The sequence below is a fragment of the Python bivittatus genome, unplaced genomic scaffold (assembly GCF_059951505.1).
Source record: "Python bivittatus isolate LINGU-HERP-01145 unplaced genomic scaffold, Pbiv_v1 ctg000680_np1212, whole genome shotgun sequence".
NCBI classification, from domain to species: Eukaryota; Metazoa; Chordata; class Lepidosauria; order Squamata; family Pythonidae; genus Python; species Python bivittatus.
In genome coordinates, this window is record NW_028277095.1 from 7,652,283 (window position 1) to 7,679,050 (window position 26,768).

The following is a 26,768-nucleotide window of genomic DNA, read 5'->3' on the forward strand; positions in this document are numbered from 1 at the left end:
TACATATTTCTTGGCACTCAGTAACATCATTCTTTTCACTTTTATAACACCTTCTACATTCTCTTTCCTTATATCCCCTTTCCATTCTTTCTTTTAGATATTAATCTTTTGTCTAATTCTTTTTTCATACAGGATTTGTACTTCCTGCAGTCATTCTATTTTCACTCATTTTTTTCCACTTATTTCCTATGATGCCCATTTTTTCTGACACTACAAAAAGTGGGCTATCCCCCATTCAGAACCTCTCATCACCCTATATTCTTCATTAATTCTCTCTTCCATCATAAACAATTAAATCAGTCATGCTTTTAGATTTATATTCATTCTTCTGTCATGCATGTATGAATACTTAGACTCAAACCACATATTCAAATCGGACCTTTCTCTAAAGACATTCTCCCCATTCGCATTCATTCTTCAGATTACAAATAGCCTCCATCCCGCATTCTATATACTCTTGCCTTCTTCCCATACATCCATCTGTATACTTAGCAAAATAATTTCCCCCTCAACTGCATTCATTCAGAACGTTGCACAACTTTTCTCTGCTACTTTCACGATCACCACTTACATGCAACAATCACGATCCTGTGGATTCCTACTTTCATTTGCACACCCATAATACCCAATATTACACTAATTCATTCTTGCAGGCATACATGTCATGATTAAGCCATCACTTTTGCTTCCTTGCATGCATTCACCAACTCCACAAGAACAGACTACCTTCGTGTTATCTTTAATCTAGATCTTTAATCTAGAGATCACCTTGCAAGCCAACATGCTATTTCCTGCACTTCACCAACTTCACGCAGGCTTCTGACTCACACTCCAGATGCAAAACATATAATGGCCAAATGGAAGGATATTAAGTAGTGGAATGGATCCCACTGATGCACCCAAGTATGTGTGAATGTGCGCCATATAACAGAGTAACTGGAAAAGGGAGGGACATGAATTGGGGTTGAGTTGAATCAATGTGTTTTCCAGCTGTGAAAACTCACATCTTGCACATATGGGTATATTTAATCCAAAGTGGTGCAGGAACCATTAAAGTTACACACTCAAATCTCCACTGAACTGTGAAGCAAAGGATGAGCTTTGGGTGAGCTATTTTTCAGCTTCCCTCCAGAAACTCTCAGAAATCAAATGTGCAACGGCTTCCTTTGGACTGAGATTTCTCCAAGGGTACAGGGTGTGATTCTGCAAATTCAGCCCTCTGTGTCTCATAGCTTTGTTATTTTAAAGGACTGATTTTTAGTCCTTAGGGTTTGGTTAAAAGCAGTTGTGTGCCTGCTGAAATGTCATAAGCCAGAGAAGCAGCTGGCCATGAATGTCAAGTAGTTGTGCTCACTTTACTCTCTTTATGGCTCTTCTGGCCCTCCCCATGACTGTCAAACTGAAAGGAAAAATCCTACAGCATACATTCTGCAAAAGAAAGGGGGGAAAATGCAAACTTCTTTTCCAGTGACATTTGAATTACTTGCTTGTCAGATTATTTTTTTCTGCCTTTCTCTAAGCATGAGGTACCCAACCCTGAACCACAATCATCCCCAAACTCCTTAAGAAGAATTAAACATATAAAATATGTACATCTGTCAACTTTTATAGCACATTATAGAGGGAAAATGCATTCAGTGATGCTCCAATTGAATTGAATTCATCTCAAGGCCATGCAGTCCTTCTCTTGTGAAAAGTGGCTTGCCATCTCCTTATCAACATCTCCTACTCAATACAGCAGTCTCAGAAATAATGGGTCCTTTCCCAAGCCAGACGATGAAACAGGCTGTTATGCGTGGCTGAAGAGCACCATTTTTGCCCCTTCAACTGGGCACAGGGGTTCCTGGGGGTGGTCGAAAAAGTCAAGATTGGCAGCCAGGACCATGCAATTGAAGCCCCACCCTTTAGGTGAGATGCTTGTAAGACAGAAGGGCTTCAATGCTCCTGCCCCCTGGCCTGCACACACCCTGACTGGCCTTCAGTTGATGTTGGAGCAAGAATAGCCAGAAGGGAATTGCCCTTTGCAGGATTACTAATGGAAAACCGCAAACAGGAAAGAGGTTTAATTATTGCTATCTAGCTTATTCTGAAGAATTGAGTCCTTCCTTCCTTCCTGGCTTCCTTCCTTCCTGGCTTCCTTCCTTCCTACCTACCTACCTACCTACCTACCGTGAGTTAGCTTGATAGGACTGATTTATTTTGGTGGGCTTTTAAAATGTAGGGATTATATTCTTGCCTCTTTTCTTTATTTGCCTCTCTTTTTAATTTCCCTTTATACAGGATTCTAGTTTGGTTGGCAAAACAATGCAATACACTGGCTGAGTTCACATACCAAGCATGGTTTGTTCAGTTGAACCACTGTGGCTAAGTTGGCACAAAGCATGCCAAACACCATGGACATTAATAGTGCCGTATAAAGTATAATCCAGGCTCACTCATCGTATACCTCCGGTGTGAAACCAAGGTGAGTTGCTTGGATTGCTTTCAGGGAATTCAATTTAGGATTGTTCCTAAAGGCAACGGATAGAAAATTCCTGTTTTAAGTTCTACTTGTTCAGCAGGTTCAAAGCTTAACAACATCTTAAAGCTAATATAATGATTGCTGAGTAACAGAGACCAGTGGAGGTCCAAAGTGTGTGAACTGTGGGAATCAGAGGTATTTCAGAGATAGAAATTCAGCTGTGACAGAATGGACTTCTGCCAAAACATTCTCCAAAGGCATTCCCCAGATTTGATGGGGCTGCCAATTTCAGAATCTCTGATAATTTTGCCAGTTGGCCTGGAATTCTGGGAAGGGTGGCCCAACCCACGGAAAGCGTGCCAGGCTGAGAAGGCGATTTCTCCTGCCCACAGAAAACCTCATTCAGGCAGTCTCCAGATGTAGCTGTCCAAGGTACTGCAGTCAAAAGGTCCCATTTATCTGGATGAAAGACTGCCAAGGAATACCCAGGCTCTAGGCCATGGCAAACCACTTCCATATTGCTGCCAAGTAAATGGCATTGTTGTAACCATGTAATCAACCCAAGGATGACCTACTTAAAGTAAAACATATTGTGATGTGTGGATCAAGTCTCTGTTTCTACTACATCGAGACAGAGCCTTGATTCACACATCACAATACGCCACCATGTTATTGACTAGTTTTGTCTTAATGTGTTGTGTCAATCCAGCCAACTGCGGTTTATTCAATACATCATAGCCATAGTTTAGCACTGGTGTACCACTGAAAGATCATATTTTTTTTACTGTCATTTAATTTGCTTAAGAAAAAACAACTTGCTTTTCAAATCTCTTTCAGAGGAGAAACTTTTACTTTTTCTCATAGATCAGGAGTGCAAGCATAGCCAACATCTCTTTTGCATCCCTCTGAGTTGTCAATACTGAGTGGGTCCAAAATGTTAAGGTTTGCATTTTTTTTCTCAGCATTTTTGGAGCAATAAAGCTTTAGGCAATGAAACAACTGGTTGGATCTAATGGTTTGTGTATTTGCAAAATTATCACCACACTCCAGTTACAAAGTTGCATCTATGTCACCTTTTATTTATACTGAACAGCTTTTAAAAATACAGAATAAAATAGCTTTTATCTACTATTATTCACAACATCTGGTCCAAATATTACATATTTTTAAATATTTCAACGTTTAATAAAGCAATTGTTAGGAAAAATAAAAGAAAACGGAACAAAATCCATAAAAATTTCAATAAAAGAACTACACACCTCAAAGAAAAAACCCAACTTGGTATGTAACATGAGATTGTGTAGCTAAGGTCATTCACAGAAAACTCATGAAAAGAGATTTATTCCCACTGTCTAAAAAACAGTTAAGAGTTTGTTACAGCAAAAGTTGTTATGAACAGAGGGGGAAAAAAGGGAAAAATGCACTCTAGTTTGAATCAGCAGCAAGATGGTTTACTTGAATAGATGCTGGACAATACACAAGGTAATTAATTTTCTGCTATCAAATATGTATAAATGACTAATCACAGCCACAATGAAATCTTAACAGAACAGGAGTGCTTTGGATATTGCTGGAGATGAGTTCTCAATACTTAAAAGCAGCCCAGCATGGCAGAGACCAACGGGCAGAAGCGAAATACTGGCTAGCACGTGGCCTCCTCACACAGCGAAGGACGAAGGAAACGTGCTGCAGAAGGCAACCCCCGTCTGCTAACCTCCGTCCAGGCCAGTTAAGAAACTTTTCAACGAGGTTCTCTAGATATGCAACAGGCACCATGCAAAGCAAAAACAAAGCCCCTATTTTCTACAGAGAATTGCCCCTAATACCACCTTCTGGTGGTTTTAAGGATTGGTTATTTTGTTCAAGAAGGCCACTGGAAAAAAACAATTTTTTTAAAAAAAGCTCCTTTTGTGCTGGTCTGTCACACAGAGATGGATTGCATCACTCCGGAATGCAGGCATGCATCGGATGGCAAGCGACGAATGGCTGTCCGCTTTACAGCTGGGGGGGTGGGGGGGGGCAACTACTTCAGGCTTCAGGGTTACCTGGCCTTGGTGTGGAATGCCAAGGGCTTCCCTTCCAAAATGGATTGGGGCCCAAGTAACAGTTCTATTGAATTACAGTTAAATGAAAGCCATTACATAGGTTAACAGGATCCCTCTCGATATGTTTCCCCTGTGATTTCTGGAAGGGCTCTGGGGTCCTTGGGGCAAGTATCTCACCAAACAATTGTTCCAGATGTTTTTGAGTGTGACTGAACTTCCTGAGAATCAGCACTAGGCTGGGGAAAGGTGTCTATTAAGACAAAGACAGCCTCCTGGGAAGAGGCCCTGGGGAGAGAGGAATTACCTGGGAGAAACAAATGGGTCCTGAAATCCTGATGGCTTTTTGAAAATCTGTTCAGGGATGAACCAAACCTGCAGGCAGGTGCACACAGCCTAACCAGCATTTCCAGGACTGCTGCTTCGAGAGAGCACATTAATACAGAATATTTGTTTTAGCAAGTAAGATGGGCTCAGTTTCTACCAATGCTCTAAATCAGTGTTTCTCAACCTCAGCGACTTTAAGAAGGGTGGACTTCCCCAGCCAGTATGCTGGGCATCGAAGTCCCCACTTCCTAAAGTTGCTGAGGTTAAGAAATACTGCTCTAAACAACCCGTTTCTGAACAGGACGCTCTGACCTGTTCCCATCTGCCTCACAGGAAGGTAACCTACAGTTGACATGGTGAGAACTGGACTGAAAGCAAAGAGGAGCTCAGAAGCGACAGAAAAGGCCAAGGTCACACAAGCTGGAAGTTGCCCAACATTTCAGCTGTAACATGGAAACAGCCTGATATTTATACCAGCATTTCATAGACGATAGAAGCTTAAGAGTGGTTTGTGCCACCAGCAAGAAGTTGATGTGTTTTGGTCTGACTGCTTAATCTTTGCATCTGGTTAATATTTTTTGTTAATCAACAGAGTTGGCACAAGATATCTGGGTGCTTGAGGCGGATAATCCCAAAAATAATATGCACCCGTATTAAGATGTGGTCCAATCCATTGGGGATGTTCTCCTACACGAGCCACAGTGAATCAATGGGAGTTGAGCCAAAATCATGGCAACTCTCATTCCCTTCAAATGAGGCCTGCATAAGGAGGATTCTGATTGTTCCTGCTTGGCCAGCAGTTCCGGATCTCTACCCTAAATGGTAGTCAAGATCAAAAATCACTACCTGAGATGGTCACATATCTTGCCTTGTATCTGGACCAGCTCTGCGTTCCAAAGCATTTGTTACAAGTACTGAACTACGTTGCCAGTACCATGTTCTCAGGAGGGAATGACCAAGAAGTCCTCTATCTTCATTTAAGGATACTATATAAACAGGGGTAAATAAAGTATACACAATTGCTAGCAATTTGTCAATGAAATAAATTTATCACATGACACTGTCATGACAATCATTATCACTCCCACCCAGGAAGTCTGATATTTATTATCCTAGGTGGAAATGTCACTTGTTGGGTGTTGGTTTTATTTGTTTTTTCTTTTTAAGTTTATGGAAACAAAATACTGCAATGTTCATGTACAAAGTTGTCACACTGAAAGTCAGTATTAAATGGTGTAAAACAAACTGTGTAAATTTAAAAACCTTTTTTTCCCTGATACAGCTTATTCTGATTAATACATTTTGTTATTCATGGATAAAATTAACAATTAAATATAAATTCAAGAGGCATCATTTTATAAAACACATTCAAACATCTTTGTCAAAATACTTAATTTAACAAATAAGTCATGATACTTTAAAAACAAAAGCTTTCAAATGATTTTGTTCTGAATATTTGTTTTTACATCCTCAACATGACATAGCAGTGTTCCTGTCATTAATATTTCTTTTAAGTTAAACGAAATAAATTTTCCCTTCCATTACACATTCTCTGCACACAACATTCTCTCACGCAGATGGCTGAGAGCCAGGTAGCTGTGCACAAAGACACAATTCAGTGTGTCTTGCTTCTACTTTTTTCCAGCTAAAATACATAGAGACATCTTACACCCTACCTCACACATCAATTCCAAAGGAATATCCATTGATTTCAGGCTTTCTCCTAAGTAAATGGATTTAGGGATTCCTGCTCTTGATTCTTACGTTCAGCTCAGGACACAGCATTTAAAGCCCATCAATAAGCAGCTCAGATTCATGCAGCACTTTACAAACAAACGAATAAAAAGACGCACAGAAACAGTCCCTTCCCTGGCTAAGACATCTGCTGCCGCCTCATCATTCCGCGGAACAGGAAGCGCTTCCAGCCAAACCCTTTGCGCGCTTTAGCTACCAACTCTCCCAAAAAGAGGCTAAGTTTAAAAAACCAAACCAAGTCTCTGAGGACTGACATTTGCTTTCCTTCTGTCCCTGCAGCTGCAGAAACGCTGAACCTTCTGGGAGTTTCGGTCTAGGCGCCATCAATACTGCAACGGACCCCCTCCAAATCTTACACGGGAAGCTACAGCAGCAGGCAGAGTGCCCTTTTCCGGTTGCTTTTGTGGGGTAAACAGAGTGCCTTCTTACATTAAAACCACTTATTCGAAATGGCCTGGGTTCCCTCACGAATTTAGCGACTGCATCGTTGAGCAAATCAGATTGCCACTGTAAATGTTGTGCATCCCAAGCATTTCCTGCAGCTTGCGGTCCTGCTGGCGCAGCTCCTACAACTGAATTAGCTAAGATTAATATACTATTTCTAGGCCATTCGCACTACATTCTGAGGGAGTCTCAGAAAAGCAAGAATTTGTGTCTTTCACGATAGGAGTAGGTCGAATGGAGTTGCCTCTTCCTTGTTTTTGTGTAATAGGCTCTTAAGATCATAATTTCATTTGAAGTGGAATTCCAAAGCCAATAACTGAAACTAAGGTTTGCATCGTGCCGCAGTTGTTATTTGGTATTGCAGTGCTCAAAATACACGTCTCACCAGCAGTGGGCATGGTAGCTGTGTTTCTTATTTACTACACACTCTTACTCATGGGCAAGCCTATTGAAACAAATGTGCACGGCTGGAAAATAGCATCGCTTCCTAATCAAGGGGCATTTGGGTTTGCTTTAGCAAAGCATCAAAGGAGAAGACAATAAAAGAGACTAGGACCAAAATCAGAATATATTACATTCTGCCACTATTATGGCTGTACAACTTTTCACTTCTGTAATGTGCGCAAAAGGAATGGGCTTTGGCATTTTAGAGGATTACAACTACCACCAACACACGGCAGCTGTTCTTTCCACCCTTCTGTCTTTGGTTGCACCTCAATACAAGGGAAAAACTAAACATGCAGTTTGGTCCTTCTAAACCAGTGTTTCTCAACCTTGGCAACTTGAAGATGTGTGGACTTCAGCTCCCAGAATTCCCCAGCCAGCCATGTTGGCTGGGGAATTCTGGGAGTTGAAGTCCACACATCTTCAAGTTGCCAAGGTTGAGAAACACTGTTCTCAACTAATTTAAAACCTGTTGCTACATTCAGTTGCATCAACTCCTCTGCAAATAAGCTTTGTGCTGCAATCCTTCCTATTCAGCTTTTCTTGGAAAGGGGTCCAGATAAATCCAAGGGGACTTCCTGCAGAGAAGGTCCTAGGCCTCAGCAAGCCAAAGGAGGTCTTGTTTTCGAGGAACTGAGCACAAGTTCTGATCTAATCTTTTTTTATAATTAAAAGAGAGGCCATTCTACTTCCTGGCTGGCTTGATTCTAAGGAAGCAAACTACTGAAAGCTCTCTGAGAAAATATCAGAGAAGAGAAATGCTCTCGATGGGGAATGACTACAGAAAGGGCATGAGGTGGCTACCGTCCGCTGACCTGTTTCTGCTCTGCACCATTCAATACTGATCCATTCAAGCTTCTTACATCCTTCTGAAACCTCTTCAGCCTCCTCTCCAGTAGCCATTCTTGAGCAGCCAACCAACAGTCTGCAGTATTTGCTTTAAACACAATGACATACAACATGTGAGCAGCGGGTCAGAGCATACTGGCCTTAAAAAACCCGGAACACTAATGCCTCTCTGATAAATCTCTCCACAGCTTTTTTTTTCCTTTTCTTTTTTACAAAAACAAAACAACTGGGGGGCCGCCTTTGGGGAAAAAAGAGCAAGAAAAGCTAACCTCACCTGTATCTACAAACTAAACTGTTATAGTGAGAACATTAAATAGGAATAAATTCTTACAATGGTATCAACAGCTGCACAATATCAGAGCCAAGATCAGTTCAGGAAAAGAAAACATGAAGAGACTGAACAGGGCCCACAGAGGCACCCCAATACCCGTTAAGCTATTTGGCAGACAGCAATGCCATGCATAGCGTCTCTCCCATCCTGAAAACGGACCCTGGGTTCCATCTGGAAAAAGCGGGAACAGGCATTATTAACTGTTGGTTACTTTGGGGACTGGCAAAAACGTCTGAAAACAGAGAGGCCTGGAGACGAAGTGACTTTACTGCTTCACAGTGAAGCTGTGAAGCATTTCAGCAGCAAGGCCGAAAAGGTGTCCCAGAGCACCCGGGAGTTGGGAACGTAGCCCCTGTCCGCCCTTGGCAGCTGCCACGCCATCCTGGGGAAAGAAGACCGTTGCTTTACGAGGGCCACACTGGTGCCTCTTTGCACCCCAAAGCAGAGTTTTTTTGGAATCAAATCTGATGTGCTGTGCAGCCTTTCTGCTTGGGCATTCTGTCAGTTTAAGGATAAACAATCTGATGACAGCCCTCTTCAAATGCCCCCACCACTATGCCCCTTCTCTACCCCAGTGGTACCAGGAACAGGAAGCTCCCTGGCTCTCTCTTAGTGCATTCAGGGCAGGAGTCCATGCAAAGCCTCCATTATCCCTGCAGCCATACTGGAAAACATTGAAAGCACTGCTTAGTTCAAGAATGGGAGGCGGTGGCAAAGAAAAGAAATTATTCCAACTTCCAAACTTTAAAAAAAAAGCCAAATGTGGGCTGAGATCACGCCACAAGATTTCACTCATTCTGATTCTGAATTTTCACTGCAAGGAGCAGGGAGGCTGAAGGTCGAAAAAGGAGTGACATTTCCTTCTCCCATCTTCTGATGCCTGCTCTCTTCCTGTGGTATCACCTGCAATCTTCCAGCTAGTCATGGGAGCACACTCTGCCCTGCCGCCCCCTCTGGAAAACTGCCGATCCCGATTTAACATAATAGGCTCTGCTACAATAATTTGCCAGAATAATAGAAGTGACTTATGCAGGGTTTGGGTTAAGGTTACGCAGGCTTACAAAATAAATGGAATGTAGAACCTGTAAACAGGACAAATTCAGCCCGCCTGAGTGCTGCTACATACATGCTATTTCCCAATCTTATCGGGATTGTTTTTAAGGGAAAGCAGTTTTGCTGAAAATAAAAATATCTAATCCCCAAAGTTTTTTAAAGGTCCAAACTAATACCACGTAACTGTAGAGAGACATTATAGATTGCTATCACCGTCTACAATAGGGAAAGCTATTTTTATCACCTGTCTCAGCTCTGGTTCCAGAATTTAAAATGCAAATATACAAAATAAAATAAAATAAAATAAAAATAAAATAAAAATACAATACAATACCATACAATAAAATAGCAAGAAACTGCACAAGGGTCTGTTACTACAGCTAGAAGACTGAGGTTTCAGCAAGGGCTATACAGTGGCCTCCGAGTTGTCCTCTGAAGTCCCGCAGTTACTACTTTTCCTGAAGCTTTTCCATGTGTAGCCAAGGAAGGTGGGGCTGATGGGTAGGAAACTGAAGCATTTGTACTTCTTGATAATTTCCATGCCAAAAGGTAAATCGTAGCTTTCGAGGCCTTCAAGGGATTTACTGCCCTTGCCTGCTCCCTTCTTCCATTTCCGGATTCCTCTTTCCTCTGGGCTTCCTGGATTTTTTAAAAAAAGGGCGGAAGGACAACATCAAGATGTGAACAAGACACAAGCTCCTTTCAGGGCTTCCTCCATGTGTAGCTGAAATGGGGAGGGGGGGGGAGATGAGAGATTGGAGTTGCTGGTCCTGCTCCCCGCACTGATGTGCTGGCAGGGATGCTGGAAAAGGACGCTCCACCCAGGAGGAGCACCAGACTTTTGATACCACAGGCCCAAGGCAGAACCAGAAGCACGAAGGTCTACATGTGCCCCCCCACCACCACCAAAGGGTATGCACAGAGAACACATGGAAGCAGCCCTTCTCTCTGTACACAGGAAGCAACCCCCCCTCCCCATGCCAACTGGTTATTTGCTTCCTATAAAACAGGACCCACGGCAACACCCGGCCGGGTGGGGGGTGTCAGACAGGGAGAAGATTGCACACACACTCTGGCACAACGCTGCTTTTGTCATTCTCATGAAAGCTGCAAGATCCTGTGGACTTTATTTTTATTTATGCAATTTATAGGGCTGCCCATCTCACCATGAACAGCAGTTAAAAACAAAAGCAATGACAACATGAAATAAATAACCAGCAGCCAAGGTGAAAACCACTCAGTCAACAATTACGATAACCACTTCAGGGCTCCAACTGCCCGTCCGACCCCCATACCTAGGAACACAGCTGCACAGTTGGGGCCAACCTGATCGGGGGGTGAGGGAATGGCGTTCTGCAGGCAAGCGCTGCAACAGGCTACTTGAGGGACCGCCTCGCCCCCACGATTTCAACCCGTCCCACCCGATCTCACAGAGAGGGCATGCTCCGGACCCCCTCGGCAAAAGAACTCCGATTAGCGGGGTCCAGAGGCGGGCCTTCTCTGCTGTAGCCCCCACCCTCTGGAACATCTTGCCCCCGGAGGTGAGACAGGCCCCCTCACTCCAGGCCTTTCGGAGGGATTTGAAGACCTGGCTCTGCCATCTGGCCTGGGGCGGGGAGGGAGGTTGTCAGAAATGGGGTTGGCTGGCCCCTTAGTGGCCTGGTGTGGCCTCCATTGGCCTCTTGGATTTTTTATCTTTTTTCTATCTGTGTAAGTGTGGTTCTTTTTTTATAACTTTTAATTATGTATTTATGGTTTTAATTTGATGTAAACTGCCCAGAGTCCCCCACTGTGGGGAGATGGGCAGGGACAAGTCTACTAAATAAATAAATAACAGAAAAGGCTCTCTTCCTGGGTCCCACCAGATGGCACTTGCGGGACCTGTAACATGCCTCCTCTGACAAGTGGACACAATCAGGAAGAGGCAGTTCTGCAAATAACTTGGCCACAAGCCACGAAGGGCTTTATAGGGGACCACCAGCACCTTGAATTGTGCCCAGAAGCAAACTGGTAGCCGAAGCAGCTCACGGAGCAGAGGTGTAACATATGCACACAGAGGGGCGCTTATACTGCCCGCACTGCTGCATTTTCAACCAACTGCAGCTTCCAGATGCTCTTCAAGGGCAGTCCTGCATAGAGTGCATTGCAGCAGTCCACTTGGGAGATGACTAAGGCATGAGTGACCATGAGCAGTGCTTCCCAGTCCAGGAAGGGGCACAACTGGCCCACAACACAAAGTTGTGCTTTCATAGCCACGGCATCATTTAGTCAGTCTGGGGTGGAGATACTGATGATACTTCATCCCATGCCACCAGATGACCGCACCCAGTAGCTTCATGTAGATGTTAAACAGGAGTGGGGAGTCTCGAGCCCTGAGGCACCCCATAAATTAGGGTCTGTGGGCTAGATCTCTCCCGCCGTCAGCACTGACTGCAACTGTCCCCAGAGGAAGGAAGAGAACCAGCACAACAGGCTGACACCCATTCCCAACCCCCAACACTGGTCCAGCAGGATTGATCAGTAGCATGGTCAGTAGTACTGAAAACTGCTGAGAGATCAAGGACAGCAAGGATGGACGCACTACCCCCATCCTAATCCCGCCAGAGGTCATCCACAAGCACGATGCATGCAGTTTTGATTCCATACACAGGACTGAAACCTGACTGAAAGGGGTCCAGATAATCTGTTTCCTCCAGTCCACCTTCTGAACAATGTTAGAAAGAGAGGTTTGGAGCCTAGATGAAAATTCCTAGCACAGCAGAGTCTAGCAATGTCTTCTTGAGGAGGGTTACATGATGGCAGGACCACTTCTCAAAGAAGAATTCACCAGCACTAAAACCCAATTACACATCACCTCCTAGCCAACCAGGAGGGACTTGGATCTAATACATGGGTAGCCAAGCTAACAGTCCCAAGAACCTTGTCCACTTCATCAGGACTAACAGATTCAGACTCTTCCCAGGTAACCAAGCTAGACTGGACCTCAGTCACATCCATGGGACCTAACTTAAGACTAGAATCCAGTTCAGAGCAAATCTGAGTGACTTTATATGACAAATATAAAGTCACTCAGCATATTCCTCACAGCAACCTTGCAAGTAAACCTACAGACTAGCCCTCCCCAGGAGGACCCAGGTTATCATGAACAAGGCCACCAGATGGAGGCTGTAAGGGTGGCAAAATGTCAGTATTTCTCCACCCTTACTGCCACAAGGTAGGCCTTAATGACAGCTCTAACTCGTGCTTGGTTGGATTCATCCCTTGTTGTGGGTGCTTTAGGCATCCCTTTTCCCATTTTATCTCCCTCAGCTCCAAGGGGAGTTTCAGCAATCCAATCCAAAGCCCCCACCGCTCTCTCATTCCAGGCAGCAACCAAGGCTTTGTTAGACCATGCACCCAACTTTCAGGAACAACCCCAAGCTCCCTCTGGAACCCAACAGGATCTATTAGTTACATGGGGACATTGATCCAGCCTCCCTGTGATGGGAAGCAGCACCAGAGAAATCCAGGGCAACTAGAGAGTGATCTGACCATGACAGGGGAGTGAAGATGACCTCCCCTAACTCCAGATTGCACTACCACTGCCCTGACACAAAAACCAGATCTGACATGAGGCCACTGTCATGTGTCGGGCTCTCTATGACCTGGGTCAGGTCCATGGTTGTCATTATGGCCATGAACTCTTGAGCTGCCTTAGACTCTGCCTCCAGAGAAGGCAGGTTGAAGTCCCCCAGGAATATAAGCCTGGAAAGTTCCACCACCAATGGACCATGGAGTCCAGAAGCTCTGGCAGGGAGGTTGCTACACAACAGGGAGGTTGCTACACAGCAACAGTCTCAACTGATCCCTAGACCCCAAATAGGGTCTCTTATCCAATTATTTGTGGGGCAGCTCCTCTGAATACCACCAGAGTATCTCAGATAACCCTAGCTACTCCACCACCCCTGCCTGGGCTCTCAGCTAGTGCCACATCCAAAAACCCAGATGGGTACATATCCGAGAGAGGAACTCTTTCTTCAGGGTCCAGCCAGGTTTCAGTGATACAGCGACACACTGTATATGGTGAAGCAGAGAGGCCAGCCTAACTGGGAAATGGGATCGAGCACAGGGACCAGAACTCAGCACTGGCAGAACACATGGGGCTGCATTCCACAAGTGCATCCTCCCAGCCTCCTGACATACCTCCTCCTACCTGTCACCAAAGTGATGTTCCAGCTTGCCCTTAACCCCCCAGAAATCTCCCCTTCCTAACCTCATGGCAGCTTATCTCCAGGTCAGACAGTCTCAACCACATCAGCAACCAAATTCCAATGCCCCCCAGAACCTACATGGGTTCCTGGGGCACTTTTGCCCCAGCACTCAGTGTCTCCGACCATCCTAGATAGCACTCCACCACCCTATGCACATGTCCACCCCCACCAAGGCACGCCAGCCCTGGCTTGCTCTCACCAGGCCACTAGAGTGGCCACTTTCCCCCACCAACTTGAAGGTGAACCAGGCAGCTGCTCTTCCCCCAGTTCTCACGCCGGGGAAGACTCAAAAGCACCCAGCTGGTAAAAAAGAGAACTACCCTGCACAAGTACTGGATACCAAGTCCTCCAATCCTAAACCACCAGAAACAGAGACAAGGCCCATGAGGCCAGACTAGAAACTCCTAACAGCAATGGCCACTGAGGCCAGGAGGGCTGCGCAGCAACATCACCACTGGCCACTCCTGCTCCTTCTGCCACCAGCCCAACACAGCCAGAATGCCATCGCCATCCAAAAGGAACCCCTCCTGCTTGTCCTCCCACAGCTCCTCTGCTTCCATAAACGCACCACTGAACTCCTAAGTGTCACTGATTCTGTTCCCATGGCCACACCGCCAACCACCAAATAGCTGATTGGCACACTGCTCACAGTGACCCAATTCCACACCCCCATTGCCTCTCTGAAGGACTCCTCCGTTTAGGCAACAGAGTAGGTAGGAGGCAACTGCCATGCACACTTCTGTCCCAAGTCACCCCAAAGCCCAACAAGGAATATGAACTGTGCGGGCCCAGTTCAAATGCAATCCAGCCACCCGGTCTGGGGAAAGCCAGGAGGATCCCACAGTCCCATATCCTGCCATGTAATGGTATATGGGAATGACCTTGGGAGACAGGGGGAAGAGCCACAGCTAAGGGAACGGTCAGATAAGAGGCCCCTGAGTCCACAGAAGGAATGGGGGCAGGGCAAGTGGCTCAGAAGGGACCCTCCCTAGTTTCTCGGGCTGTAGAGATGACGAGGGGGGAGGGGGGAAGAGATGTACTTTCCGACTTTCAAGATTCTGTTAATGTAACCTTACAATAAAATTAGAGCTAGTACTCCTGGGTGTGCTTCTTGTCTGGACTACCTTGCAAGGCTGACATGCCAGATCCAGGCACAAGCCCACTCATACATACTAAAATAAGCCAACACTGAAGCCCAATCACCAGACACAACAGACCTCAGTGCCACGGGGCGGGGGGGGGGAGCTGCTGACAACTCAGTTTTGAAGCCCTTTTTCATCTTGTGAGCTCTGTTTCACATAAACTAAAGATGAGATGCTATGCCACTTATCAGAAAATAGCAGCAAAAAAGAAAAAAGAATAATTAAGGACTGGACTTTGCATCTTAAGAAATTATTCTTCCCACACTGCTTTTGGAGGATGCAATCCTAAGTATATATATTGTGGGAAATAATCCTACGTAATTAAATGAACACGTTTAGGACCTGGATAATGCAAATTCTACAAAGGTTAGAAGGTGAATTTCCCTCAAAGTGTTTTGATCCTGACGCTGTACTGGGGTATTTTAATTTTCAGTATAATTTCAGGCATTGAGACCAAGTCTGAATGTCTAAAAACTGTCAGATGAAGAGCCACAGAGGGAGACCCTCAAAATTAATTTAAGGAGCACCATTTACCAGAATGTTCCCTTGCACAAACGCCACTCCAAGAAATAGGAACTACCCCTTCCCTTCATTTCTTTCAATGAAACAGAACAGCGTCTTGGTGGACTGAGCTCCATGCTAATGAGTGCTGTTGGTAGGGATATTCTTCCTCAAGCGTTAGGGGGTCTTCAGGAGGAAGGGGAAGCAGGGCAGAGAGAAGAGAGCAGGTTGGGTGACTAACCTGGAATTGTGTTGTCTAAAATAAATGCTACACAGCCACCAACAAACATAGCAGTTGTCAGCAAGACATTTAGGACTTGATCAATGCTGTCAATTCCTGCAAGGATAGAAGATGGAAAACGGGTTCTGTCAGAATCTGAACAGATGCAACATACGTAGAAAGGCAAGTAGGGAAATCGTTAAGACAGTACCAAGACCTGGAATTACCAACTTCATAGAAACACCTGTACATGCTGGGACTCCGGTCCCCACCTGCCCAGACACAGTCGCATGGTGTGGTTGAGTTCCTGTTCAGCTTCTCTCTGTTGAAACGTCCGGGGCTGGAACCCCCAGTTTGCCCAGCAGCAGCCACTGTCCCCACCATGCAACTGTGAAGCACCTGCTACATAATCCCCCCCACCCTTGCGAGGGAAGACAGTGGTATCTCCATTCGTTGACATGGGGGAGGGGAGAAGATCTCAGAGGAAAAGAAGCTAGAGGAAGACTGGAATCTCACTCTACATCAAGGAACCTTAAAGCTATAGGATCTTGGCGGGGGGAGGGCAGAAGAGGGGAGAGTTCTCCTTATCCAACTGCCCAATACTAGAGAGGTGGAATCCTGGTGAAACTCGGTTAGAGGAATGAAGGTGACTCCCCACTGAGGGACCTCTTACCCCAGTGGCCCTTGGAAAAGGATGGGCTTCAGCCCACCTGTGGTGCATAAAGCCCACTAACTATCCAACCAATAGAGTCAGTCAACATGAACTGGAAGTGGGGGAGAATTTCTCCATTGCTAAAAATATCCTGGAAGATGGGCAGAAGCCCCCCTGCCCCCAGCCCCAAGCATCCTACTATTTCTGGGCAAGTCAGAGACTAGTTCCTGCTAATAATAGAAGGGTGGAAGTCCTCTTTTCTTTACGGGCCCTTGGAGTTCTAGAAACCTATGAAGCAGCTTTCCGCCCCTCCTCAGCATCCTTCTGCAGGGCTTATAAAATTATTGTTTATCCTTTATTCAAGCCAATGGAGCTATTTCTCCAGTCAACTAAACACCTGTCTACTGAAGATGCTCCATCTCTCTGCCCTGTGTTTAGCCTGTCCTTCTCTTATTGACCCCAATTTTCACCGCATCCCCTTACTGTCTCTGGTTTTGTCCCTTTCTTGATGTGTGCCTGTTCCTCTCCTCTTTCCTTTCTGCCCCTTTTCATTACTGAGTTTTTCCTCTCTGTGCCAGAGAGAGAGAGAGAGAGAGAGAGAGAGAGAGAGATGGGGAGTTGCCCAATGGCTCTGGCCTCCTAAACTCAGCTTCTCGAATGAACGTGGGCAACCAGATTGGTCAGGAAATTATTTATTTGATTAACTGTGACTTTTAAGCAGATGGCTAATTAACTTTCTAATTAATTAGAAAAGTGCTTCTGTGAGCAGTTTGAAGAAGGCAGGCAATTTCTTATAGCCAAAACCAATAGGCTGCATCAGATGTCTCAAGCATCTGGAGGATGACAACTTGAGAAGGGCTGGAATAAACCAGTTTTCCCTGCAGGTCAAAGCAGATGAAAAACAGAAAATGTTTAAACTTGGAAGACTGGGAGACATGCTTAAAACCTATTTTTGATTAAATGTGGTGCACAGGGAGGGAATCAGGGCTGATAAATTGAACTGCAACTAAACCAACTGGGGAGCCCTCCAGATCTGTGGAGCTCCAAAATCCTCAGCTACATAAAGCACCCAGTTTGAGAAGCTGCTTTAATACTGACTCAGCCAGCCTTAATCTGCATTTAAAAATTAATTAACTAACCAACCCAGTCTCCTGGTGGACAGCTGCAGTCTCGAGCAGTGTTTCTCAGCCCTGGCAGCTTGAAGATGCATGGACTTCAACTCCCAGAATTCCCCAGCCAGCATCTTCAAAGCCACCAAGATTGAGAAACACTGCTCTGAGTGATGCAGGCTGAAATATTGGAAAGATCTATTTCCACATGCCTTGGGTGAATACACGTTTCAGAATACTACTACTACTGTTTCTTATTCTTATTTGAAAGATAATCTGGGGGAGATGGGCAGCATACAAATTTAATAAATAAATAAATAAAATAAATAAATAAAGATAATTTGAGCATGCATGTGTTGCTAAAAAAATATAGATATACGTGTACCTGTAAAAAGTGGGTTTTGCCGAAGATAACTTGGAAGCACCAGTCCAAAGAAGATAGAAAATCCAAGAACAAAAAGGTTCCGGGAAGAATTCAGATCTATGAATTGCAGGTTTGAAAGTCCAACTGCAGTGATCATCCCTAAATAAGAAAGAGACAGGATTTTCAAACCATGCATATAGTATGACAGTCTGCAAGTTATTTTAAAGTCTGACCTTGAAAAATTGTCTAGCTGCCTGGAAAATGGGAATCATAACATGACCTACTTTATATATCAGCAACATGACATATGGGCAAAAGTCTGAAATTCTGATACAGCATTATAAAAAAAATCAAAAGTACTTTTATTACATTTGTGATTACATACTAGAATGTAAAAGCACTCTGGGGATTATTTTTCAGGACTCAGAGCCCTGCTTAAAGGAAATACAGCTTCAGCCCACATTTCACATGTGCTCACATGGGCACTGAACTCTCCTCTGGTAGCCTGGGCTGATTCTAAACCGTTGTTTCTCAACTTTGGCAACTTTACAATATGTACATTTCAACTACATGCTGGCTGGGAATTATGAGTTGAAATCCACACGTTATAGTTGCCAAGCTTAAGAAATGCTGCTGTGCCCACAGCACCGTTGTTCCCTGATGACCCCTCTCAGAGCCCATTACCCAGCCATGATAATCCTTACTGAACATGTATCTGCTAAAGCAGATGGAACCCTGGGGGAAAGTAACCACATATAATTAGAGCTCCTAATTTTAAGAGAAACTACAAACACAAAAAGTGCATTTTGAGAAAGTCAGAGCTGTGTGTAGTAAGATCCCCTATTAAGAGAAGTTAATGAGAAAAGGAGTTTAAGATGGGCCAGAATTCCTTTAAAAAGGAGCTACTAAAAGCACAATTCCAATTGGGGGGGGGGAGGGGGAAAGACAGCAGAAGAAGCCATGGTGGCTGTATAAAGCTTAGTGAGGGTGTGAGAACAAAAAAGGACGTGTATGGGAGGTGAAAGAGGATCAAGGTATCCAGGAGTAGTATATTCAGATAACCTGGAAAACTAAAGTTCAAATTGGTTGGAAGTTGGCAGATGATATGAAGAACAACAAAAGAGCTTCTTTATACACATGTTCAAAAGAAAAGGAAAGGATATAGTCTGCTCAGTGAAGATGGGAAAGTGCTAATAAAAGAAAGAAAGAAAGAAAGAAAGAAAGAAAGAAAGAAAGAAAGAAAGAAAGAAAGAAAGAAAGAAAGAAAGAAAGAAAGAAAGAAAGAAAGAAAGAAAGAAAGAAAAGCTACGGGTATTCAACTTCTGTTTTGGTTCAGTCTTCTCCAATAATAGAATATAGGTTTCATCAGGCAACTGTAAAGAACAAAAAAGGGGTATGATTTTCTGAAATTGTAAGATAAAGACTCTCTCAAGTCAAGCTCAACTCTAGGTGTCTACATAGACACACTCATGTAGTTTTCTTGGCAACAACCTGGAAATGGTTTCCACTGCATTCTACTGGGAAGTTTTTCCCCACTTTGACAGCTCCAGGATTTCCTGGTAGTCTCCCACCCAAGTATTAATCAAGTCAGAATCTGCTTAGCTTTTTCAAGATCATCCAAGGTTGGCTAGTTACTGCCATCTTAGCTGGTCCTACTTACTGTGAACCAGCTTAAATCTCCAAGGCCAAATAAATAATATCCTAGGCTTTGAAAGAAAAACCCTTGCTATTAGTCCAGACAAGCCTTTATTTATTTTAATTGAGAATCCTGACGAACACACGAAGTGCCTGGCAATTGGAGGAATGCAAATATAGCTTCTATCTTCAAAAGAAGGAAAAGCAAAGATCCATGGAACTACAGACCCATCTAATATTGATTCCTGAGATGAATCTACAGCATATCATAAAGAGTTCAAACTGGAGCCAATTTGAAAACAATGCAGTGATTATTAAAAATTGCATGGATTTCTCAAGGGTAAATCTTGTCAAACCAGTCTCTTCTTCTCTTTGATTGCATAACTTTCTTAACAGATCATGGGAATCCTGTGGATATAATACATTCTGACTTCAGGAAAGAACCTGACTTTTGGATTAGCAAGCTGAACCTGGACCAAATGTCCTGACTGCTAGGTTGCTCCAGAGTTGGTTTGAAACCTGCACTCAAAACCAGCTTATCAACAGTTGTTGGTCAAACTAGACTAAATTACCTGTTGAAGGAGGCAGCACTAGAAGAACTAACCTTTTGCAGCCTTTACCCATCCACTGACCATTGGGACCAATTAGGGGTAGAGCTAGCATACAAGGGAAACCCTCTGTTCTCCCCTTTGCTTCCTTCAGCCTGCTTCTTACAAGAAAACGGAGTACTCATTGCTTTCTTTTCTTTCCCCCACCATGAAGACAGAAAGCTGAGAGATGCAGGTTTTCTATTAGCATCTGGCCTAGATCTGGTTTCATGTGGCAAAAGATCTACACCAGGGTGACAAAAAATTAAACAGCAGATATAGGATAGGGAATACTGGGCATGAAAATCCTACTTGTGGAAAAGATCTTGGGGTAGCAGTTGACGGCCAAATGATTATGTACAAAGGCTGTAAAAAAGGCAACAGTGATATTAGGCTGTACCAATAGAAATATGTTCCAAATTATGGGAAGTAACAATTCTAATTTTCTTTCTTTTGGTTTCTTCAGACTTTATCCTGGTACTGTGTCCAACTCTGGGCACCAGCCTTAAGGATTCAAAGAAACTGGAAGAGGTTTAGAGAACAGCAAGGAAAAAAGACGGGAGGAGCTGAGAGTGTTTAGTCAGGAGAAGACTGGGAGTGGCAGGTAGGACAACACCCTTCCAATACCTTAAAGGATGTTGTACAGAAAAAGGTCAAGGCCTGTTCTCTGTCATTCCTAAGGCGCAGAACACAGAATATGGTTGGCACCCAGAAGCAATATTAACACAACAGGGTAGCAAAATTATTAATTGCACAAGGAGTAATTATATTAACTCTAAAGAACTAGTTCCATGTAATTTTCATGACACTGAAATGTAAACTTAATTAAACTATATTTTCCCCTGTCTCCACTCAATTTTTTTACCTAATCCTGTTTTTTGAAATACAGCTCAGCTTGCCACTCAAAGGCCAAGGCAAAGCCTCGCACCCATCCATGTGCAACAGTTATCCCAGACCTTATTCCCACAAAGGACGGACCTCCAGGGTTCAGGCACAGGTGAGCAGGCGTATGAGAGATACGGGAGACACTCCTTTAGCTCTGGACAGATACAGGGCTAGAGATACGGCCCCACTTCCCTCATTGTTCTTGTTGGGCTTCCTTCACTCATAACCAATCCCAGAAGTAGAATGTTTTAGTCCCCTGCACCTTGGTAAGTGGGTAGATGCCCCAAAGAGAGTGTCAGGAAGGCGTTTCCCCCATGCAAGGGAGAAGCAGTGAATATCAGAACTTCTTCCAATCTTGATTGGCATAATAAACAAAGAGATGACAGAGGCAGAATTATTATTATTATTATTATTATTATTATTATTATTAACATTTATAGGCCGCCTAACTCCCAGTGACAAATATATAGAGATAGTGAAGTACTGGGACAGATGTAGTGATGTACAGAGATTGAGATCTGTAGAGATACACAGATACTGCACGTAGATTCCTTCCTTCCTCTCTCCCTCTCTCTCTCTCACACACACACAGTGATAATCACATACCAAAGAGAGTACAAAACAGAGCTCCAAGCACTGGATCAGGAAGAGATGCAAACAGCGCACTGAACTTGCCAACCGTTCCAAGTAGCAGCATGAAAGCAGCCCCATACTGAATAACTCGTCGACTTCCAACCTATAAAACATTCACATGGGGAAAAAAAAAACGATTCTAAGAGGGATGTGGTTGGCATCAAATTTATACCCCATCCATTACAAGCCTGAAAATCTTGCACAGAAAATGTTTTTTTTAAAAAAAAACACAATAAAGCACACTGTGGTGGCCGTGGGAGATGCTGGGGACGGGAAGCCTTTAAAGCAGATCTGTATACTTTCTGGCCATATTGTACAATGATGTGCCATATAATATGTAAAACATGACAGGCTACTGGTTACTACTGAAACCTAAAGTTATTCTTAGATGCTATTCTTTTCTAAATGTGGAACCTACAGATTTGCAACTTAATTTTACTAACAGAAGCGCAAATAAAAATTGTACAATATTAGAAAGCTACTGGAACATCTAAACCTACATGGAAAATATTTTGTTAAAGGTAATGTGCACTCCAATGAGTTTATACAAAAGTAAAGTTTGTTTCAAACTTTGGAGATCCTTATTTCAGAACAGGAACTAGCTGTATACATTTTTCCACTATATATCTATGTTTGTGTGAAATATTTTGTTTTCTTTTAAAACACAAAGAAAAATGATTTAAATTATGATTACAAATTGAACACCCTATCTGGTTGTAAAACAGATCTGTGCAGCAAAGTTAATATTAGCATACATTCCATCAAATGTATAGACCTGGAACCTCTTAGCATTTATTTACTCTTATGAATGTATTAAAGTGTAAGTCAGATGCTACTAGCAAATCTTTCTTTAGGGCTGCAATCTGATTCATGTAAGAACCATAAAATATACAAGTTCTGTCAGGACTTTGGCACAGACACAGAACGTGTGTCACAGATTTGATACAACAATGGCTTAATCAACTCCACTCCCTTCTGGGTTTGATTCACAGTAAACCAACTAAAAAGCACTCTAATCACTTTCTCTACAAATCCCCTCTTAGTGGCTGGATTGAGCCAGGAAGAATGACAAGAATGGAATGTAGTTTTGTTACCCAAATACAGTGGTTAAGCCACAATGTAATCTGCTTATTTGGGGCTAATAACAATTAAGATTTTTGACCTAGCATAAGGCGATGCTGTATGTCTACCCGCCTACATAGTACCACAATACCAAATACAAATGCTTCTTTGAACATCCTCTCACTTAATATAAAGTTAGACCACGGAAACAGAAATTAGTACAAGCCACGCTTTCTCTTTTCACAAGCATTTTTCTCCTTTAACGTTCAAAGAGATACATCCAGTAGGTGGCAATGTTTGAACTTGGACTACCAAAACCATGGGGGGGGGGGGAATAGTTACAGGCTAAACTAAACCTGACTCTAGTAGACCTAATCATGAATAAACTGGACTTGCGGCTGTATGGATTACAGTTTAAAGCACAAACTCTCATCCCATCTCTACCCAACCTGCTTCTCCACTTTGTTTTTTGTTTTAGTGAAAATAAGCCTTCCTTTGTGTGTGGCTGCAGGGTCAGGTAGATGATTCTGACTTCTCCACTTGAAGGGACCTGTTGTGCTCTGAATTACACAGGCACATAAAGCCTATATGGAATTGGGGCAGATCCATGTTGCAAGATGCAAGTCCGGCACATGAGACCTCGCTTGGCACATGAGACCTCGCTTGGCTCAATGGCCTTTTAGAATATTGCTGGACCTTTTTTGTTTGTCTGAACAAGAGTTCCGACAACTGATTACACTTTTACGTGCCACTTAATAAAACGTTAATTAACTACATTCCTTCATAATAACCATTCCATTTCATATTCACTTTTGGTAAAGTAGTGTATAAACCTCACTTGATTCCAATTTATGCACAGAATTGATGAAGCCTTTCATTTTTTACTGAGTCTTCTGTAGGTTAAAGTTCAAAAGGAATCTAAATCAACAATCTTAAAATATGCAAGCCACAGCCCTCTTCAAAGCATATACTGAAAAAAAAAATTAGTGCTTTCTCTACCTCTGCTCTTGAGCAAGCGTTTCTCAATCCAAGGAACGCTTAGGCTGGATACAAACATTGTATGAGCTCCACCAACTGTAATTTATTCAGTGAACCACGATTAAGCAAACTGGAGCTTAGCATGACATTTGAACAGTTTATATTCTCAAGAATACTGATAAGCAAATGGAATCCGCTTGCTTAATGTAACATACCTTTGTAATTCCCAAAACTCCAATATTAGGACTAGAAGAAGTAGATCCATTTCCAGTACCAAACACTCCATCTAATACACAGGAAAGGCCTTCTATGAAAATACCCCTGTGCCAAAAAGAAAAACATTGAGATTAAGAAATACAACATGTCTCAATTCAGAACAAATTAAACCCAAGGGAAAAAAATTACAATGTCCTGTAATAAGAACTGGATACAATTATTAAAATAGAAGTGTGACGAACTGGCCAAAGAGAAATACACATGTGCATTCATAATACAAGTAACAACACTGAGTGTGTGTGTGTGTGTGTGTATATATATATATATATATATATATATATATATATGCGTATATATATATATATATGTATGTATGTATGTATATTTTATTGAAACCAGCATACAAATTAAAATCTTGGTGACTCTAGTATTTTAAAGCTTTGGGTTTTTCTAAAGAGAGCTCTTAGGAACAGGTAAAACATTGTGTGCCTGGAACCACCAGTTTAGGATGGAGATGGTGGGGAAAAGGCCAGGCCACCAGTGGTGGTGGTACACGGCAGTAGCATAGAGGAGTTAAGAAGAAAGATTGTTGGGAATGTGGAGAACATGAAGGGTCGTTTTATCATGCTTGGTGGACTTGTAAAAAGCCAGAAAATTCTGGGTTCAAATAATACAGTAATACAAAGAATTGTAAAGACCAATATTCAACTGACACCAGAGCTTTTTTTGCTGGGACAAACAACTAGAAAAGGCTTATGGATGATCGTTTTTATATATGGTAACTGCCACAAGATTACTATATGCACAAAGATGGAAAGACTGAAATACCTACAATGGAGGAATGGCTGGTGAAGATGACAGAATTTGCATAAATGGCAAAACTGACTTGTTTAATTAGAGAAAAGACAATAACTACATTTGTCAGTGACTGGAAACCCTTTACTGTATGGACTTTTTGCTGAAAACGGAAAAAAATAAACTTGCAATTTATGGGTTTGACCATCAGAAAGAGTAGAATATGGAAAGAAGGGAGCCACAATGTCACCTTAGAGAGAGAGGATAAAATCTGAATGCATTTATAACTGCTGTAAAGAAGATCGGAAGTAATTTCTTTATATTTTGTCTTTCTTTTCTTCTTATTTCTTTTCTGTCTTTTGTTTTATTTCTTATTTACTTATCACGTTTCTTTTACTTTCCTTTATTTTCTTTTTCCTTTAAATGTTTTCATCCTGTAAAAATTTATTTAATAAAATTAATCAAAAAAAGAAGAAAGATTGGGAAAACTGGAAAAACTGGGAAGGGGCAGGGTGGTTGGCTGGCTAGCCATACTAAGCTTGAATTCAAGCATGGTTGCAGCTAAGGGCAAGGAAGGTACTAGAAGATTGGTGGACAAGCTGGCACACAGGCCATGCAGAGGAGGAAGGAAGAGGTGGGGTGAGACACACCAGCCTTGTCCTGCTCGTCCCAAAAGATCCTGCCACATTTTGTCTCTGTTGAAATCCAGAATAGCCAAGATGGGTCAGGTTTTGGTCTGACTGACCCATAACTCCAGCCAGAATGGTTCAGCCAAATGTCAGAGCCACAATGGGTTCATTTCCTGCATGACGTGAAAATTTCCATGTTGTACACCTTACCACTATAAAAACCTTCCCACACGCGCCATTTCAGATTACATGATAGGAGCTGTAGGCTTAAAAACGTTCTGCCTGCTTGGTCTGACCTGTCGGTTGACCATCTTGCTAATCCTAAAGCAGGCACTGTATCAAGCATCCAGTTATAATAAAAGCAGAGCAATCAATAGCCTAAGACAAAATATATTTACATCGCTGGAAGTCTGGGAACTAAGAGAGCCTGGCAAAGGAATTAACATAAACATATTTATAACAAGTAATGCAAGGACACAGAAGAGCTTTTAATTTATGGCAGCAGAGAAAAGCAGACTATCCTATCCTCTCCACTGCATGATTTGGATTTCCTAAGACATATTTCAGGCATGAACAGTTGTGGATGCTCAATACTGCTTCACACAAGATAATTCATCTCTGATAGTTCATCAGGACTCACAGATGAAGACGGAACAGCCTCTGGTGAAAAGGTGGAAGGACTAGAAAAGAACTGCTACGATATCTGAACATCCAAGTCACTGGCTGATGCTGCCAATTTGAATGGTCCATACGCTTATGTCAATTTATTTTTAATCAGGAAAATGAGTTGGATCTTGGCACTGGAATAATGTTGGAACCTTCAACGGAAATCAGCATCTAATTCTGCTTTGACTCCAGCACAGTATGAAAAAATTAGAAACAGAGTAAGTTGGGGTTTTTTTACTCCCCCCCAGGAGGCTCACCTGTTTATTGCATGGATGGGTGGTGGAGGAGCACAAGATAATCTTGCACAGGCATAATAATCACCAATGGATTCAATAATACTAGCAACCACAGCACTGAGCATCCCAATCACGCCAGCAGCTGAAATAGTCGGTAAACCCCACTGAACTGTAAATACAAAGACACTCGGTTTTATATCGATGCAGGCTTTCACGGGCAGGGTCAATCCAATGATGAGCTTCCAGGCTAATAGACTGTGGTCTAATTATCTGGCATCCTGACGTTTCCCCAGCAACTGTGGCCGGCATCTTCAGAGCAAAGCGATCTGCTCTGCAGCTCACAGGCAACTGAGCAAGAACTGATGGCGCCTTCATGTCTGTAACAGAACTAATCTCTCATTGGAGGATGTCACCAGAATCCTGGAAAGCTGGCTTCTGATTGGTTCTTCGTCCTGGTGAATTTGTAATTGGTCTCATTTGAAGAAGTGCCAAAGGAGCTAAT

General features: G+C 43.1%; 1 protein-coding gene across 4 annotated transcripts in view; it reads right to left on the reverse strand.

The window, feature by feature from the left end:
• Positions 1-3,520: 3,520 nt before the first annotated feature.
• Positions 3,521-26,768, reverse strand: part of SLC23A2 (solute carrier family 23 member 2) — a 90,069-nt gene continuing 66,821 nt past the window's right edge. For 3 of the 4 annotated variants that reach the window (XM_088151873.1, XM_007427099.4, XM_025165973.2), the window contains exons 11-16: positions 26,288-26,435; positions 23,940-24,045; positions 21,658-21,787; positions 17,966-18,103; positions 15,841-15,936; positions 3,521-10,345 (exon numbers count right to left, since the gene is read on the reverse strand). In XM_088151873.1, coding sequence (XP_088007999.1) covers positions 10,113-10,345; positions 15,841-15,936; positions 17,966-18,103; positions 21,658-21,787; positions 23,940-24,045; positions 26,288-26,435 — 851 coding nt within the window. In that variant the 3' untranslated portion in view covers positions 3,521-10,112. The remainder of the gene's footprint in view (positions 10,346-15,840; positions 15,937-17,965; positions 18,104-21,657; positions 21,788-23,939; positions 24,046-26,287; positions 26,436-26,768) is intronic. The other variant, XR_015798112.1, reaches the window with a different exon arrangement.